The 18,258-nt window shown below is 43.8% G+C and overlaps 2 protein-coding genes across 6 annotated transcripts in view; one reads left to right on the forward strand and one right to left on the reverse strand.

Annotated features, from left to right (window-relative positions):
- The first annotated feature begins 432 nt into the window (after positions 1 to 432).
- On the forward strand, positions 433 to 14,917 carry LOC6614557. Of its 2 annotated transcripts, XR_004361192.1 has the most exons (10): positions 433 to 1,110; positions 9,824 to 10,404; positions 10,469 to 11,204; positions 11,474 to 11,749; positions 11,809 to 12,026; positions 12,094 to 13,626; positions 13,691 to 14,099; positions 14,158 to 14,311; positions 14,373 to 14,674; positions 14,736 to 14,917. XR_004361192.1 is itself a non-coding variant. In XM_002038949.2 (9 exons), the coding sequence occupies exons 1-9, from the start codon at positions 1,073 to 1,075 to the stop codon at positions 14,610 to 14,612; spliced, it is 4,185 nt and encodes a 1,394-aa protein (XP_002038985.1). In that variant the 5' UTR covers positions 433 to 1,072; the 3' UTR covers positions 14,613 to 14,917. The 2 variants fall into 2 exon arrangements, 1 of the variants encoding a protein (XP_002038985.1); XM_002038949.2 differs by having other exon boundaries at positions 14,373 to 14,917.
- A 51-nt stretch (positions 14,918 to 14,968) lies between these two features.
- Positions 14,969 to 18,258, reverse strand: part of LOC6614558 (dual 3',5'-cyclic-AMP and -GMP phosphodiesterase 11) — a 40,293-nt gene continuing 37,003 nt past the window's right edge. For 3 of the 4 annotated variants that reach the window (XM_032713879.1, XM_032713880.1, XM_032713878.1), the window contains 5 exons: positions 18,129 to 18,238; positions 17,884 to 18,072; positions 17,605 to 17,821; positions 17,463 to 17,546; positions 14,969 to 17,405 (listed from right to left, as the gene is read on the reverse strand). In XM_032713879.1, the coding sequence (XP_032569770.1) occupies positions 16,269 to 17,405; positions 17,463 to 17,546; positions 17,605 to 17,821; positions 17,884 to 18,072; positions 18,129 to 18,238 (1,737 nt within the window). In that variant the 3' untranslated portion in view covers positions 14,969 to 16,268. The remainder of the gene's footprint in view (positions 17,406 to 17,462; positions 17,547 to 17,604; positions 17,822 to 17,883; positions 18,073 to 18,128; positions 18,239 to 18,258) is intronic. The other variant, XM_032713881.1, reaches the window with a different exon arrangement.

An 18,258-nucleotide genomic window follows, 5' to 3' on the forward strand; every position in this document is an offset into this window, starting at 1 on the left:
AAAAAAAGAGCCTCTGACCGCAGACGAAACAAAAGCATGAGTTTTTGGCCTGATTTTTATGGGTCCTATACATATAGCTGTATTTTTTCCCCCATCTCTTTTTGGTCAATATTGGTGGTATTGGCCCTGTCCAATGCTGTGTAGTTGAGTGTACGCCAGTCGCATCATTTTTACTTTCTCCCCTCAAAACCCAAACTCAAACTCAAGCTCAAGAAAGAAGCCAAGCCGAGAGAGGGAGAGGTGTGGGCCAAAAGAGAGCCCGATCCGAGAGCGAAACTTCGTGTCGGTGTTACCGGTTTCGCTATGGGGTGAAGCTTGGCTTACAGCAGATCCGTTTTGGTGTCTGTGTGAATTGCCTTTTAAGCCCGGCCACCGGGACTGGCAGCTTTCAGATACGTTTTTGCCTCTGTCGCGTTCAGAGTCAGAGTCGGATTTATCGTCTGGGTCTGGGTCTGGAAAAGATCTTGGATCTTGGTCTCGGCTTTCGGTTTCGTTTGTGTGTCTTGGTTTCGGTTTCGGTTTCAGTTTCGAATTCAGTTCGTTGGCGCGTTCGCACGGATCGAGTCGTGTGCACGGCTAAAGTCACTTAACTAAAAAATATATACATATATTAAAATACATATACCAACCCATTTGGTGGCCAAGATAGGCTCGTCGCTCTTATATTCGGGTCAATGCTGTGCTCTGCATTGCCAACGTTATGCTAATTACCGAAAGGATACAAATCATAGCATACATCATCGGTTACAATCTCTTTGGCAAGACTCCGTCGCACCGCTGGTGACAAATTCCACGCCCGGTGACCAACCCGACAAATAAGCGCTAGAAATAAAAAGATACATAGCCAGGAGAATAGCTAGCAACACATATATAAATATAACGAATATATTTATTTAATATATCACACAACAAATTCGCAAAACGTGCCAAATATAATTTAAATCTATTTATTTTGTTTAACAAAGAGATAATAAGTCTAAAGTATATATAAATTAGTAAGTCGTTTAATTTAAATCCTAATAAAAAGCCACAACAAAAGGAAGTTGCCGCAGGAGCAGCCGTTGGCTTCATCATGACGAAGCCAGAAATGCTGATTAGTTTAATTTTATGGTGAGTTGAAAATTCTTAATTAATATTTAATGTGTGATTTGTTAAAGTCCGAAATCAAGATACCTATTGTTGTTTTCAATTTTATTCTTAAATGCATATTTATTATGAGAAACCCATTCGCTTTGAAGAAGATGCGGCCTTTGATGGTCCTTAGACCTTAAATCAAATGGGTTATTATATCTGTGATTCAGTGTCCTCAAATCTTAGTTAATTTGTGTTTTGTCACTCCCTCGGTTGCCAATTTAATTGCGAGAATATGAAAATGTTGTCTTCAATGTCCGGCCTTAGAAACAAGTTTCTTGGCATATTTTTGAAGTCGAAACTTAGCTGCATTTATCACATTATTTATGCATCAACTCCGACCAGTGAAGCTTTGGCCAAATGGCCGGCCTACTACAACGAGACACAAATAAAATACGGATGGCCATTAAAGCAAATTATAGTTTGTAAGACTATACATCCCATTTGACTGTTTTGTCGGGCCAAGAGCATCATTAATCATGAATTTTCTACTCGACTCGCGTTGGACAAGAAGCGTCAACGGAAGTGAGAGATTGACAGAGTCGGTCGGCTTATCACCAAGCGATTCGACTTCCCCGTTTTAATGGTCCTTGAGGCGTTTGTTAACTCTATAAGAAATCAAAAACTATTTTCAAGAATTAACATCTTGACAAAAAGATGAAATCGGATGATTATATCGTATGTCTGCATATGAATATTTATTTATCGAGGCGCGATCAAAGCGGGGCGATCATGTAATATCGATTCGAATTGGATTTCTTTGCTCACCAGTGAAAAATCAATTTGAAAAGTTTCACTTTCATTTTTCCCTCTCTTGACTGGGAAGATGCCAAAACAAATTGAAGAGAAAAAGTTGTCAGTGGCGGCAACAAAAGACTCTTTCGCTTTTTATGTTTGTGTGTCGTGCCAGGTGTTTTTTGGAACGGTTACATAATCATGACTTTATTTTCGTTTTCAGTCCACCTCTTTTCGGTTTTGTGTTAACCGCATTGACATAATTTCCAGCGTAGGCATCAAAAAAAAAGAAACTGAAGCATAAAACTTTACATAATTTGCAGGCGTATCCGATTCATAGGCCTGCAATTAAGCTGGCTTTATCGATGAAGACGCTCAGCGCAGCAGAGCCTAGTTTTAATTAACAGATTTATTTTTTGTGCGAGTTTAACAGGCGGCCGCTAAGTGTAGAAAGTTTCCTCCTATCTCCGGTCGCATTAATTTGGCGTTTTGTGTTAATCAGTGTGCGTAAGTTATGCAAATTGGATCGCGGCATTAGCAGTTCGCTTATGCAATGTATTGGATAATCCCCTCCCCGGCTGGCGACATTGGTGGACCAGGCCAGGCTCACCAGGTTTTCTATTTTCGAGGCCTTGGCCAGATGCGACTTCTTTGGCTTAGTCATGCGGCGACGCTCAGAATGCAGCCGAGCAACTTGATTGCTCAGGCAAATTAAGCACAAGTGCTGCCGATTGCCGACTGCGCTGCCAGATGCTGACATTGTCTAGTTGACACACTTAAGTCACTTAAATGTCGTAGAATTCTTGCTAAAAGTTTTCTCGAGTGTTTTACAGCATACAAACATTTTTGTTTAACACTTTTTGACATTTTTCTATCGACTGCTGCGTCAAGGCTTGGCGCCCCCTAATGGGATGTCACCGGCTCACCGAATGCGACAAATTATGGTTATTCATAATTGCGATAGTCGCAAGCAACATTTTTCGGTGAATTAGAGCACTCGCGTGGGTCGAAACGAAAGACTTAGGAAGCGAACTTGAAATTACAATTTGACTGAAAGCTTCGACGGTAGCAAAGCCAAGAGGGTGTGGGTTGAAATTGTGGGATGACATGATTTCACACGTGCCTAAGAAATGAGAAAATAGGGATGAGGCCAAGGAGAGCAGAATTTGTCGAAGGTCAAGCTATGAAATTGAGCAAATCATGAAATTAAGCAAGCAGATTTATTTTTCCACCATTATTATTTAACAAACCCCAAAAAGAGACTTCAAAGCCACAGATAATGGCATAAAAATTGCTGGGATCTAACTCTAATCTTTAATCAGATGTTAAGATATTTATTTCTCTAAAACCAAACACGATAGTTTAGAATTTATCAAAATATTAATGATCTAATTTATTTTGGATCCAACAATTCCGCATCTTCACATGGCTCTTCAATCCCACTTTAAGTGTTGTCGTTGTCATTAATCTATTTCACAGACATCCATTAGCACCTTTCCAAAAGGGAAACTTAAATTTAAATTAACTTTAGCGCCGCCTCTTCGTTTAACACATTTTTGTGAAGAAAATTAGTCAAGACATTTTTTTGCTGGCTAGAACGGTTTTAAAGTCAATTAGCCAACGTGTATATGATAAATAAGTAATTAAGAGAGAAAAAACAGAACGGCGAGTTCAAGGCTGAAACGATATCTGAAACCGAAACCGAATTCTCTTAGTCGAGAATTCGTTATTTTAGGTGTTTTTTAAAATTTAATTTGCAAGTTTTGCCCGTCTTTCGATGGGCTGTCATTTATCATATTTATTTCATCCGTTGTTTGCTGTGTCTAAGACACGTTTTTTATTTATGTATATCCATGTCTAATTTATTGACTAATTTATCATCATTTGTCTGGGCTGGAGATCCAACACCGAAAGTTGATCCAGTGAAAAGTTGAATAAACTTTTTTGACATGTAGCTGTCGCTCGATGGCCGAGAATTCCTTTTCTTTCTGGGCCTTCCTGGTGAAAGGCGATCAAAACTAGAGATCGCTTTAGTTGCTGACCCTGAGAGAGCACGTATAACTCTGTCGTTGGCCAATTCCAAGTGATTCGATAAATCAAGATCCGTTGCTCAACTTGTTTTCTGCTCCGCCAAGAATAATTCAATGCGCACAAATATTTCTGCGAGTGTCCAACTCTGGCAGCGCCTGTCTGACCACTTCGCTCATTTCTACATACATGACTCCAAAAAACGGGTTAACCCGAATAAAATAAAAGTATAACGACCAATATGCACAACAGCTGGATCAAGAAAAAATCTGAAAGGAACGGGTGCCAATTGTCTTTTCAATACATGTAGCTGGTGGTCTCTCCCTTCAATACACAAAAATGTTCCACATTCAACCGCAAACAATATATAAAAGTACACCCATGCATACATCTTGTTAGCGACTGGTTTATTTGGGTTAAAAAGAAATTTTTCGGATGCGTCCGAGCTTTGCTCTTTTAGAAAGATAACGGAACCCGACATCTGTGAAAAAAAAATCAAAAACCCATAAACAAAATCTGAAGCAAAATGCCAAACACAAGAAAGTGAAACTTTTGTTGCTGCCATTGTACGACGTAATCAACTTCAACAGGATCAAGTGGCCAACAGGCTTGACTGGGCCTCATTTTTTTCGGGTTTTCAGTAATTTTGCTCTCCAGCAACGGAACTAAATATTTGTTAATGTGTCTAGCTCTTCAAATGAAGTTTAAAGAGCCTTTTGAGGTTTTTGCTTTTGGCACTTGCCTGCTGAGAGCAACAGGCCTCTTCCGTCATTTCAAGGCGCTACAACTGGTTGTCATCTTACATAAGTCGAATGAGGATGGGTAAGATATGATGATTATGATGAGCGACTAAATATATGCATTTTTTAATTTAAAGCGCGGAACTTGTGGAACCGGGGGATAGTATCTGGTTTTGTTTGGTGCCTTATTATACATACTCAATATAATTCAGATAGATTTCTGTCCCATTTTCTCTCTAGAGATTTTCATCTTGGTTTCCATAAATAAGTCCCCATTTAACTTTCTCACATTTCACCTTAAATTGCCCGAAAAGATTTCACAGCATTTGGCTGCCGGGGGGAACACATAGCAATTTTCACCAGAAACACCAGGGTGCGTTGTCAATGTTGGTAAATTCCGCGTCAAATGTTTGTAAATTATAAACGATCATCTAGGCGTTGTCAAAACGTCGATTACAGAGTTTCAGGCCTTAAATTGGGCGATTATATTTTCCCTTTTGCCCGATTGGGCGTCAGTTGGCCAACAAACTGTGACCTTGGTGCTTAACCGGTAACCGCCTGACATTTGATCGTATATCAAATGAAAACATCCAACGATTTGCATGCAGGAAACACCCTGTAAGATATGGAGATACGAGCCCAAAAGCTGCTCTTCGAATTATTTACCAATATCAAGTTGTATGCACTTTCGCAATGAAAACGAAAGTTACGCCCCGCTATTCGAATATTCGTATATCCAGATGGCGTGTGCGGCGCGTGACTTTGCCAACGTTTACACTTTCTTGCCATAAAAACCAACGGCCACATGAGGGGACACACACCGGCATAGAATTATGATCTTCACGCCTCTTGGCTGGCGTTCAAGCAACGTTCACCAGCAGCCAGCAACATCTGCGGCAACTACAGACTTGGCAATGTAACCAATATTGGAAGCCACATCGATGAACGTCACTGAAAAAAGAAGTAAACATGAAAATTGCATCATGCCTGCACTCGACGTTCGTGTGTCGCTGGTGATGATCATCAAAGTTGCCAATGAACATCGTTATGGTAATGAAGTGCACTTGAAAATTTCTGTGTGCAGATCTTCTGTAGGTTTTTTCATGCATATTTCCTCATCCGTCCAAGAAAGAGCCATACAAACTGGGTAAGAGCGTAATGTATTCAATCATGAGTATTTTCATAGCCTGTTGTCTGGTTTTCGGGCCGGTCTATTCCTACCCATTGTGCAATGTTCAGAGCCAAGAAACTGGCTGTGTTATAAACACGACAAAGAAACCACAAAGCCAGAGTGAAACAAAGTGTTTGGGGAGTGTATCACATGATTGCAGAAGGGTATGCGAAAAATTACAACATGCTAAACAGGATGTTGGGCGCATTTAAGCATTGTTAAATTATATATATCTTATTTGATCATCATCGTTTTTCTTTTAAAGAAGAACATAATTATTTTCCATATGTTTCAAAATTCTAAAAGTACTTGAGCTAGCTGATAATTTAAGTTTTGTCAGTAGAGTATGCAGGACTCGACTTTTGTGGAAAACACTTTCGCTTTCTTGCTTGTTCCACGCCTTTGTGGTAGTATTTACTGCTGTCGCTGGTGTTGCTTATTTTCCTGTTGCCTGTGTTGGTGGTAGGAAATCATGTGCAAAGTCACATGACGATGACGATACGTGCCTTTGGAGTAATTGCAGAAACACATGGATGCCAGGGGTGTTGCCAGCCGTCGAGAAGCATGCAAAATACGGATGAAGATATAAACAGCCAATTCGTACATATGTGTTTGGTCGGCCCGTCTACATATTTGGCCAGGCGGCAGCACTGCGGACTGTTGATAATGAAAACGACGTCAAACGGTCGATCGCATGAGTAATGCGCATACCAAACACTTGATGGCTTCCGCAATTGTGTCTTTTCTGTTATTATTGCTGGCTAGTGCCACACTAACCCATTTGTGTAAGCTTTCTTCGCAGGCGTAAGTAATTTTTGTATCGGTTGCTGTTACCAGTGCTGCATGATTTGGCAATTGGCAGCGAGTCAAGTTTGTTGCCTAAGTCTTTTGTTTTCCCGCTGATTGCGCAAAGCGATTGCGAGTGTTCGGAGATTTTCCGCTTCTAAGTATTCCCGTGCCGCTTATGTTGACGCACAGTGTTCATTCGTGTGTGGGTAGTGAGTGTCTTATCTAAGGCCACTTAACTCATGATTTGCACAGACAATTAATTCGTGACTCTCAATTGCGCAGAGCTACCGAACTATCAGCACTTGCAAATTAAACATACATCGCTTATCGACATCACCGGGAATTTATGCAAATCGCAAAATAGCATAATATCCAACAAGCTAGCGCGTTGTGCAATATTTATTTGATAAGTCAAATTAACAACGATTTATTGTTTGCAATTGTGATGGGTTTTATGCAAGCTGCTTGGTGGCTTCGCTAAACTCAACTATTTTAAGATTGGCACGCGTTCATCAGCTATTTTGTGCAACTGGTTTGACTTGTTAGATGTGCCATTTGGTATTTTTACAGTTCTTACTCACGTGTTTTATAATTGCCAATCGATCGAGAGAATGACTAACTACCGATTGTAAAACGGCTGTAAACAGAATGCAAATACCACGAGCTGTCGCTGACAATGGGTGTATGCATGGAGACCCAATCAATATATAAAACCAATTACCCCGAAATATGTTGATATGACCGATAATCAAGTGCGATTTTTACGAGGAATTTGACTCAACTTGAATTCATATAATATTTTGGGAATTACCATACTGGCTGCTGTTTCCGTTTGCCAACTGGTCATCAGAACAAATCAAATGAATGTCAAACAAATAAATTTCGCCGAAAACAAGTTCAAGTAACCTGTACGCAGATCAGCAAAATTTCCTACCAATTCAATCGAAAGGCTTATAACTACTTAAAGTCAATCTCAGCTGCCGTTTGCCAATGGACTGATTGATAAACCCCACACGAACTTTCCTTTTCAATATTTGATGTATTTAATTGTTGGATTTCAGCAAACGACGCTCGATAAAAATAAAAAAGAAATGCTAACTATTGATGTCATAATGTTGTTAAATAACGTATATGCGGCATGTGCCGTGCATTTCTATTTGCTTTTTTTTAACGCCTTTTTTTTTTTGTTTTGTTTGTTTGGTTTATGGGTGCCATCAGTGGCGAGGCATGACACACATTTTTGCATTTCAGTTGGTGACATAAATACCAGACGACCCGCTCCATGCCGCATAAAAGCCATAAACAAACAAATGTAAATTGCCAGCACTTCTGCTTTCGCTTTCAGCTCGGTTTCGGTTTCGGCCAAGTTATTGAGATACGTGTCGGCAGTCAAGTTCTGCAAAAGTACAACTAAAGGGGATTACTCGTGCCCGGCAATAAATTAACTTATGTGTGCCAATTGCCTGCCGTCCGTTGCCTGCATATTGGCCAATGGTTATGGATTTGACTGGCCTCAATGGGCAGCCACGCACCTGGCAAATGGGTAATCGCATTACGAGTTATTTTCGGTAATCGTTACTTCATTTGGCATTTCCTTTTTTTATGCCAGAATCGCAATAATGAATTTTTTTTTGTAATGGGATTTCGTTGATGACGAATAAATGAAATAGGTTCGTGACCCAAATTACCTCCTAAAACACAAAATTATGTGTCGAAGATGGCACATCTTATTTATCTAAACCATGAGAACTCCATCATTACGCAAACATTTCCTACGTTTTTTCACAAACAAAATAGATTTATGTGGCTCTTGAACTCAAGACAAGTTCATATACCCAAACGTAGCTATCTTGAAACATTATAATCGACTGGAATCTGCTTAGATAGACACCACAAGCGGTCACTTAAAAGTTACTAATAATGCAATAGCCTTGCACATTCGTCTAAACAACCCGAACGAAATAACACAAATTACGTTCAACTTTTAAATGAGTGCTAAACAAAATATATGTGTGTATAACTCAATAAAAAATCTAAAATAAAACCAATTAAACCGAAACCAGAAAGGTAACTCTGCTTGAATATCATTTAGGATCAGCGGAGTTTGGCAAAAATTTATGTAGGGGAAGGTGAGGACGTTTACCCAAACACCGAATTCAGCTCATTAGGCGGATTCTAAAAGCGGATCTTCTACGCCCACATCCACATACACCAGATTGCAGATTGTTGCATAATCGCGGATCTTGACGTCAGGGGCAAGCACATAAATTGCATATTGTGGCTGTTGACAAAAGACTTCAATTCGGAAATTAATGTCAATGCAACCAACCACAAAAGAAAATCCGTCACGTGAGCCGAGACGGCTGGCCGAAATCAATAGAATAGCATAATGACAGGCCAACGAAGTGCGGCTTAATAAGCCATTCAGTCAGTCAGTCAATAAGTCATCTATAGCCATTTGGGGGCAGACAGCGTCATTGTTCATAATTCAAAATTGATTAGTTCGACAGACGTTTCTCATATCCGGTTAGGCAGAAAATCGCAGACCTACGCCACCTCTATTATATAGCTTTTTATATGCATAGTTTCAGTTTCAGATTTTTGTTGTCTGTACCGCGTTTGATGAACAGAGTGAGCAAACGATGGCGATGTGGGAAAACTTGTAATTAAATGCCGGAAAATGCGATGCGAGCCCATGAATGAATGAAGCTACTCCGAGCAAATTAAAAACACGTGATTTAAGCTTTTGGGTTAAACCTATTTGTGATAACAAAATAGCAGGAAAAACCTTTAAACTTCTGAGTAAACCAAAAAGGATTGCTATCATAGAGTCCAAAGCCGTTTGTGTTCGGGAATTTTATCAGAAGAGAAATTCCGTGAGTTGATAGTTGTTTTGATGAGTCAGCAATCACCCAAAGTCTACTTATCGGCAAGCTTAATTGTATTTTATTCATTAGACACTTGAATTGTTTGGTTGCGATACAATGAATGAAATGAACGAATGAAACTGAGATTATATTTTATATTCTATCTTTCTCAGTAAAAACTAGTTTTTAATCGCAAATACCCAACCGGCGAAATAATTTCTAGTATTTCATTGCAATAAGGTCTAGGTGCTGAAGAAAACACAAAATAATTTGTTGTGGGTTATGATATTATTTTTTAAAGATTTGTAAGCTATTTTTCAAGGGACAAATATATAGCTTAATTGTTTTCCATTATTTTCCAGGTGCCTTTGCGCTTCCAGTCTGACACTACGTATCCCCGAGGACCTTGAGAATGCCGCCATCAATGCCCTGAGCTCCGAACGTGCCCGTTCCCTGACCCCCTGTGGATCCTCCGCGGAGGCAGAGGGCAGTGTGGCCGGTGAATATGACGTTTGCCCGCCGAGCAAGTACCGCCAGCCAACAGCTGAGTGCAACAACGTCTCCCACCGGAAGTGGGGTGCCCGAGGAGATATCTTCCAGCGTCTGCTGGCTGCTGATTATGCCGATGGTGTAAGCCAGCCGAGGACCTCCAAGGGAACCCATGCTCTACCCGATGCTGAGGTGGTGATAGAGCAACTGCAGCGCCATGTGGAAGGCGAGCTGCGCCACGCGCACATCACTGCCATGCTGCCCGCCTGGGGTCAACTGTTGGCCAATGACCTGGTCGAGGTGGGACAGCTACCCATTTCCGGAAAGTGCTGCGAGCGCGACTCCGCCGTCAAGGATCCAAGCGAGCTGCAGCACTGCTTCGTTCGGGCGGGACCCGACTGCAAGGAGTACAAGCGTTCGGCACCAGGATTCGATTCGGATGCGTGCCAGAAGCGTAAGTTTAAGAGGCACCAGAAAATAGGTATTCTGTGTACAATAAATATGGTTCGCTTTTACAGACACTCGCCAGCAGATGAACATTGCCTCGGCCTACATTGATGGCTCTGGACTGTATGGCTCCACGCGCCATGAATTCGACCAGTTGCGCACCTACATCAGTGGCGGAGTAAAGGTGGAGTCCTGCAAGTACTGCCAGGTGGCTGGAGCCACTGGAGCACTGCATCGTGCTCTGCTGCAGCAGCACAACAACATCGGCGAGCGGCTGTCGCACATCAATCCCGATTGGTCCGAAGAAGACGTATTCCTGGAGGCCAGACGCATCATCACGGCCACCATTCAGCACATCACCTACAACGAGTTCTTGCCTTTGGTCTTGGGACAGGAAACCACTGCCAAGGAGGGTCTGAGACTGACTGCCGAGAAGCACTCGAGCAACTACTCCAGCTCGGTGAGGGGAGGAATCTACAATGAGTTCGCAACCGCCGCCATGCCCGCTTTCTGGAGCATGTATCCCCCAGAGATGCTGGCCAAGAAGATGTCCGCCCACGAGCTGCTGTCCATTGCCGCCCTGCAAAAGTCACTGGTTCCGAGTCAAACGAATGCCGAGGGTTGGTCCGAGTTGGCTCTGGCCGTACATCGCGGTCGTGACCACGGAGTGGCATCCTATGTGCATGCCCTTGATCTCTGCGAGCGTCGATTCGCCGACCAGAGCGCTGGCAATGTGAGCTTCGATACTTTAGCCCAGGTTTCCAACATTCCCGAGGAGTACATCACCAATCTGCGTGACATTTACCAGTGAGTTTTTATTACTTTGCTAAATGGTGAAACCCCAATTTATGGTAGACATTTTAAATACCGGTTAGCTTCGGACTTTGAAACACTCAAGTCAACTGATCTAAATGCACGCCAAGAAGTATTTAAAATATATATTTAAATGTCAATGGCTTAATATAAATATTGAATTGCTTTATGTAAATTTAAAATATGTTTCATATAAAAGGGTTTTATCCAACCATTTTTATTATTTATTATTACAAGTTTTTAAATATTTTGTCCCTTTCCAGAAACGCTAAGGATGTTGACTTGTTGGTGGGTGCTCTTCTGGAAGAGCCTGTAGTTGGAGCGCTATTTGGACCCACAATTAGCTGCTTGCTGACCTTGCAATTTGAGCAGCTGAAGCAGACCGATCGTTTTTGGTACGAAAACGAGATCCCGCCCTCGTCCTTCACTTTGGATCAGCTGAAAAGCATTCGCCAGACGACTCTGTCTGGATTGCTGTGTGGTTCTCATCAAGTGAGCACCGCCCAGTCCAAGGCTTTCATTCTGGAGGACAACTACCTGTGAGTAATTCATGGTGACACCTAAATGTCAGATATTCTAGAGGTTCATATCCTATTAGGAATTCCATTTTGGACTGCGACCAGCTGCCCAAGTTTGATCTAAAACCCTGGCAAGTAAACCCTGAAGATGAAGTGCATGTGGAGCACGTTGAGGTGGAACCCGCGACTAAGGAAGCCATTGCCGAACTGAGTCCCGAACTGATCGAAGCTGCTGTAGAGCGTGCCAAGCAAGAATTGGAGGAACGCAAGCGCTTCGAGTACGAAGTGTGGCGTACAAGTAAGTTCTATACGGTTTTTACGTGTTCCTAGGACATAAACTAACTTAAATCCTGTCTTCATCACAGAGGGTGGTATCAGCGCCAGATCTCCCGACGGCACGGCTGCCTCCTTCAGCAAGGCCAATTTGGCTGCCCTGAACTTGGCCAACTCGTCACTGATCTTCGAGCTGACCTCCAACGAGATTGTGAAGACCCTCAACCACATAACCAGACGCAAGCGTCAGATCTTCAATCCTAACCAGAATGCTTTTAATCGCAACGAACTGACCGATACCCTGCAAACGGTGGACATAAGTGGACTACTTGGTGGTGCCCAGAAGCAACTGGACACATGCCCGGAACCCAGTCAGCAGTGCGATGCAAACTCGCCATTCCGTACTCTTTCTGGCAGGTGCAACAATCTGCGTAATCCCAACTGGGGCAAGTCACTGACCACTTTCTCCCGTCTGCTGCCCGCTCAGTATGAGGACGGCATCTCGGCACCCAGATTGACTGGAGTGACTGGCACCGCATTGCCCAATCCCAGAACAATTTCCACCACCATTCATCCTGATATTTCCAACCTGCACACTCGCTACTCACTGATGGTGATGCAGTTCGCCCAGTTTGTCGACCACGATTTGACTTTAACCCCGATCCATAAGGGTTTCCACGAGTCCATTCCAAGTTGCCGACCTTGCAACTCCCGCCAGACGGTGCATCCAGAATGTAATCCCTTCCCAGTGCCCGCTGGCGATTTCTATTATCCCGAAGTGAATGTGACCAGTGGCGAGCGTTTCTGCTTCCCCTCGATGAGATCGCTGCCTGGACAGCAATCGCTGGGACCCCGTGATCAGATCAATCAGAACACTCACTTCCTGGACGGCTCCATGGTGTATGGCGAGACCACTTGTCTATCAAACAAACTTCGCGGTTTCTCCGGACGCATGAACAGCACCCAAGTCAGAGGCAAGGAACTTCTGCCACTGGGACCCCATCCCGAGTGCAAGTCCCGCAACGGTCTGTGCTTCCTTGGAGGCGATGATCGTGCTTCCGAGCAGCCAGGTCTGACTGCCATTCACACCGCCTTCCTGCGTGAACACAACCGCATTGTTGAGGGTCTGCGTGGAGTCAATCCTCACTGGAATGGAGAACAGCTCTTCCATCATGCCCGTAAAATTGTCAGTGCCCAAGTGCAGCATATCGTGTTCAACGAGTTCCTGCCCCGCATTCTCAGCTGGAATGCCGTCAATCTGTACGGTCTTAAGCTTCTGCCCCAGGGATACTACAAGGACTACAACCCATCGTGCTCTCCGATTGTTTTCAACGAGTTCGCGGCAGCTGCCTTCCGTATTGGTCACTCTCTGCTGCGTCCCCATATTCCTCGTCTGAGTGTCCAGCACCAGCCTGTGGAGCCGCCACTATTGCTTCGTGATGGTTTCTTCCGCATGGATGCCCTGCTGCAGCCTGGAATCATTGACGAAATCCTGCGTGGTCTGGTGGCCACTCCAATGGAGACCCTGGATCAGTTCATTACCGGCGAAGTGACCAACCATTTGTTCGAGGACCGCAAGATTCCTTTCTCTGGCATTGATTTGATTGCCCTGAATATTCAGAGAGGTTTGTTTTCTTACTACATAGACATTTAAATAGGAGATGTTACCATTATCGTTTTTTCCTCCAGCCCGTGATCATGGAATCCCCTCGTACAACAACTACCGAGCTCTTTGCAATCTGAAACGCGCCACCAACTGGAACGACTTGAGCCGCGAGATTCCCACCGAGGTCATCAACCGGTTCCAGAAGGTCTACGCCAGCGTGGATGACATTGATCTGTTCCCTGGTGCCATGACTGAACGTCCGCTGCAAGGCGGTCTGGTTGGACCCACCTTGGCCTGCATCATTGGCATCCAGTTCAGGCAGCTGCGCAAGTGCGATCGCTTCTGGTACGAGAATCAGAACCCAGAGGTCAAGTTTACGGAGGCTCAGCTGGCTGAGGTCCGTAAGGTGACGCTGGCCAAGATCGTGTGCGAGAACCTGGAGATCACCGGAGATATGCAGCGCGCTGCCTTCGATTTGCCTAGCAATTTCCTGTGAGTATAAGAAGACGATTTAAAAAATACTTTACAAACTAAACAATTTTTATTACAGTAACCCACGTGTGCCTTGCGCCTCGATGCCCCAGATTGACCTGAACGCCTGGCGCGAAAATGTCCAGGGTTGTCAGATTGGCAACCGCAATGTCCGTGTTGGAGAATCTGCCTTCCCATCACCCTGCACCAGTTGTGTCTGCTCCGCCGAGGGAGTAAGTTAAATGGTATTCTCTTATGGGACCATTATTCTAAATGCTATTTTCCCACTTGTAGGGTCAGTGTGCCTCTCTGCGCATTACGGATTGTGGCCAGCTGATCCGGCAGTGGCCCAAGGAGGCCATTCTCCGTGACGAGGTGTGCAACTCGCAGTGCGGCATTTACTTGACCGGCCAGCAGGCCAGTGGCTTCAATCCCCAACAGCGACAGGGTCAGGCTCAGCCACGTGTGACCCGTTCACGCAATCAGAATCTCTTCAAGTTCCCCGACCTCACGCCCTTCATTGCTTCCCTGTAAGCTGGAGGGCACTTTCTCCTGCAAGGTGGAGGAGGGAGTGAATCATCAACTTTGGGTGCGGAGTAAGCAGAAGCTACAAATATTGAGACGCATTTTGTAAATAAATCTTGCGTTTGTACATAGGTTTCTTTGTTAATTGCTTACCTAAAGACTTGTCAATGCATGTTGTACACGGCATAAGATACAAAACACTCGGCCGCATCATCAGACACTTTCTACTCGAAGTGTCCTAGTTATATCCTAATTAAAATTACACCATAACTATAAACAAACTATAATAAACGCTTTATGTGAGTGAAATAATAGTCACGCGTTGTTTCTTCTGTGATCTGGGCACCAAAGTATTGAAAACACAGTTTTTTAGGTATTATGTTGCTTTATTTAGTTTTGCCTTATTGAACATGGTCCGTTACAGCAAATAGTTTGTGTAATTTCGAAAGGTTTTTCTATAATGCGGACAATAAATAACAAAACTCACAAAGTACAATCTAGTCTAAAGAAGGATTACATGCTTTTTATAGGCGTATCTGCAAATATGCACGAGCAGTTGGTCCCAGTGGCACGCAGAACGTTAGACGTGCTGTCGCCCCAAGGATACATGCTACCAAGATGGTCTGGGTTTTGCACATTGGGCCAGCCCATCGGGGCCATCGATTACATATGTAGATACAAATACATTTCTTATCATCGCATAACATTACAATTATTTAAATTCGAAAGGAGCGCAGCGACGGGGAAAATCAAAGCGCTAAGTGTTGGTTTTGTTTTCTGGTTACCGGTGTCGGGCGTATTATGGGTGATTATTACAATCTATGCGATCGGATCGGTTTCTCGTTACTCGACAGCTAACATCATCACTAAGCGGTTGGTTAATGCTACTAAAGTTAGACTTTTGGTACCCATAGAGATAATTCAACTAACGTTTACAGTTATACAGTGTTATCGTACTCGAATATGCATGTGTTTCGCCGACATTACAATACTTTTATCCTTGCTGTGTTCCATAAAAATGAGCGTAACTTGCAAGCGAACGACAATTAAAGAGTCCACTACTACTCTGCCATTTTTGGTAAGATTTTTGTTTTCTTTTGTTTTGTTTCTTTCTTTTGTTGGTTGGTGCTTAAACATCTACAGAATTTGACTTCTTTGCATTATCATTAACTAACGCCGACGGTACGAACTAAAAATTTAAGTTACAAACACACACAGATCAGAATATACACATACATAGGTATATAACGACTTACATACGTTTATAGGAATCTTTCTATTTAGCTTTAGTTGCAGGCTATCAAATTGTTGTGCCACAATTTGCTTATGGTATGTGTTTTTCTCAATATCCTTTCCTACTGCTCTCCGATACTGTTGCTCAAAATGGATGTTATATACAGGATGAGAGTGGGCGGTAATGTGTTTTGCGATTTAGATGAGGTGTTTAGAACTATGTACATATTGAAGATATGCTAATGTGATCCAGAAATCTTGCCACAGCGGACTTGTCTAGAAAACCTTTTGAAGAGTTATGACCAATACAAGCTTTTTGATTTCTTGCATACTTTTAGGCATCACATATGTGACTTAAGAGTTATCATGTTAAATATGAACCCCCTTTAATCTGTTTCCGAGTTTCTAGGAACACACCAGATTGGGATGTATTTATTTTTCAACCGCCATAGCGGTGGCCCCATTGCTATTTGTCTCCGAATGCCGACGCGCCACTAGATGATGATGCTGTTGATGATGATGATGCTGATAGCTGCCGAAGGGCAACCCATGACCATTTTGTGGACCTCCAATGCCATTGGCGAAGGGCAGGCCATCGAGATTTCCAATTTTGCCTACGATTTTTGGTATCCTATCACTGTCCATAGCCAGCAGTGGTGTGGCCAGGCTGATTAGCCCACTACCGCCGATGCTGGCACTGCCAATCCCAATTCCGTGCTGACTGTGATTGTGATGCGAGTGATGGTGATGATGATTATGATGATGATGGTGGTTGTGGTTGTGGCTGTGACTATGACAATGATGATGGCTGTGGTTGTTGATCACGGGCGTGCTTTTGCAGAGAGCAGCGTGCGTTCCATTTCTTGAATTAGTATCCAACTCGAGTTCTTGCGCTCCGCGCAGGGAGCTGGTCTTCCGAACCTGCAGCCCACTGCGCGAATGGTCGCAACTCTTGCAACGCTGCTTTTGCGTCTGAGCCTGATTGGACGTCTGCCGTTGCAGCGCATTCAAATTGGCTGCCACCAGCTTGGCTTGAAGGGTTTTCGAGGGCGAGACTGGCGTGCTGTCATCCTCGCCTGTGGGCGGTGGCGTGGACAGACGACTGGAGGCGGTCGAGGAGCTGCAGGTACTGTTAGAGCGGCAGGATGCCTCATCCACTTCAGCATCGTGACCATTCTCCTCGGCGGCCTGTTCGTCCACGTCATCCGCATCTGCATTTGCATCATCATCATCATCACTGGGCTGGGTGCTGGTGGGATGAGAAGCGACGGCAATTTTCTTATTAGTGTTGCTGCTGTTGTTGGCAACGTTGGAGCCATTTACGCTTGCTTTCTCGCTCGGGGAGTCCACTGCCACTTCCGCCTCCGATGCAGCCACATCATCATCACTCATCGCCTTGCAGTCACCGTTCGATATCACATTTTGCTGCTGCTGCTGCTGCTCCTCCCCCGGCTCCTGATCCTGACTAGTTTTGGTTTTCACGACATCGGCCAGATCAATCCAATGGCCCCGATTATCGCGCACGCCCTCGACAAGAGGCTCAAGCTTGTCGGAGAGGGTGGCGAAGGCCTGTCAAGTAAGTAGATATTAATAAACATGCTTACAAAATATTTAGCCAGAACAAACCTCATAGATTGGCAAGCAAATGGAGTCGATAAAGTTCACTTGCATCATGGGCAGCTCGTCCTCCTTTTCGCGATTCATGATATCCTACAACAGATAATTATGATTTAATTTCAACCTAACTGTTAAATTTTTGTAAACTCACAATAGGAGTTATATTGAGCTCCTGCTTCTCCATGTCTCCCTGCTCGAAGAACTCCGAGCTAACCAAATCGGCCACACGCTTCTCAATCTCCCACGGCTTCGTGATGGCCGACAAATCACAGACAGTCATGCTCATTGCACGCAAAAGGGCGCGCGGCTCCTCCGCCACCCAGTAGCTCGTCGGTTGGCTCACACTCTCCAAGAAAGGACCTCGTTTCCTGTGAAAACAACCCGGAATTTAGACACTGATCCACACAAAATATGTTCCAGCTATGCTTACTTGAAATACACGGCCAAATCAGTGGACAAAATGGCATCTTCCAATACCCTAATGACCCGACAGTAGTCATCGGATGAGAGATTGGCCAGAATTTGATTTCCAGGACTATTCAGGATCATTAGACACTGATCAAAGTGATGGTGTTCCATGGTGGAGGTTGAGTACAGCTGCGCCAAAGGCGACGAGGCTCTAAAAACGAATGGTAAAGTAAGAAACTTAGCTTTAGATTTACTTTTTATACTCACTTTATCTGGAAGGAGTTGTTGGTCCCCCGATGATCGAGATCATGACACAGGCAGCCAATAATAAGCGCCAAGCATTCGATTTCCCCAAAGATCTTCCACCATTGTGTGGTCTGCATAAATAAGATAAAAA

Source organism: Drosophila sechellia, chromosome 2L, assembly GCF_004382195.2.
Source record: "Drosophila sechellia strain sech25 chromosome 2L, ASM438219v1, whole genome shotgun sequence".
NCBI lineage: Eukaryota > Metazoa > Arthropoda > Insecta > Diptera > Drosophilidae > Drosophila > Drosophila sechellia.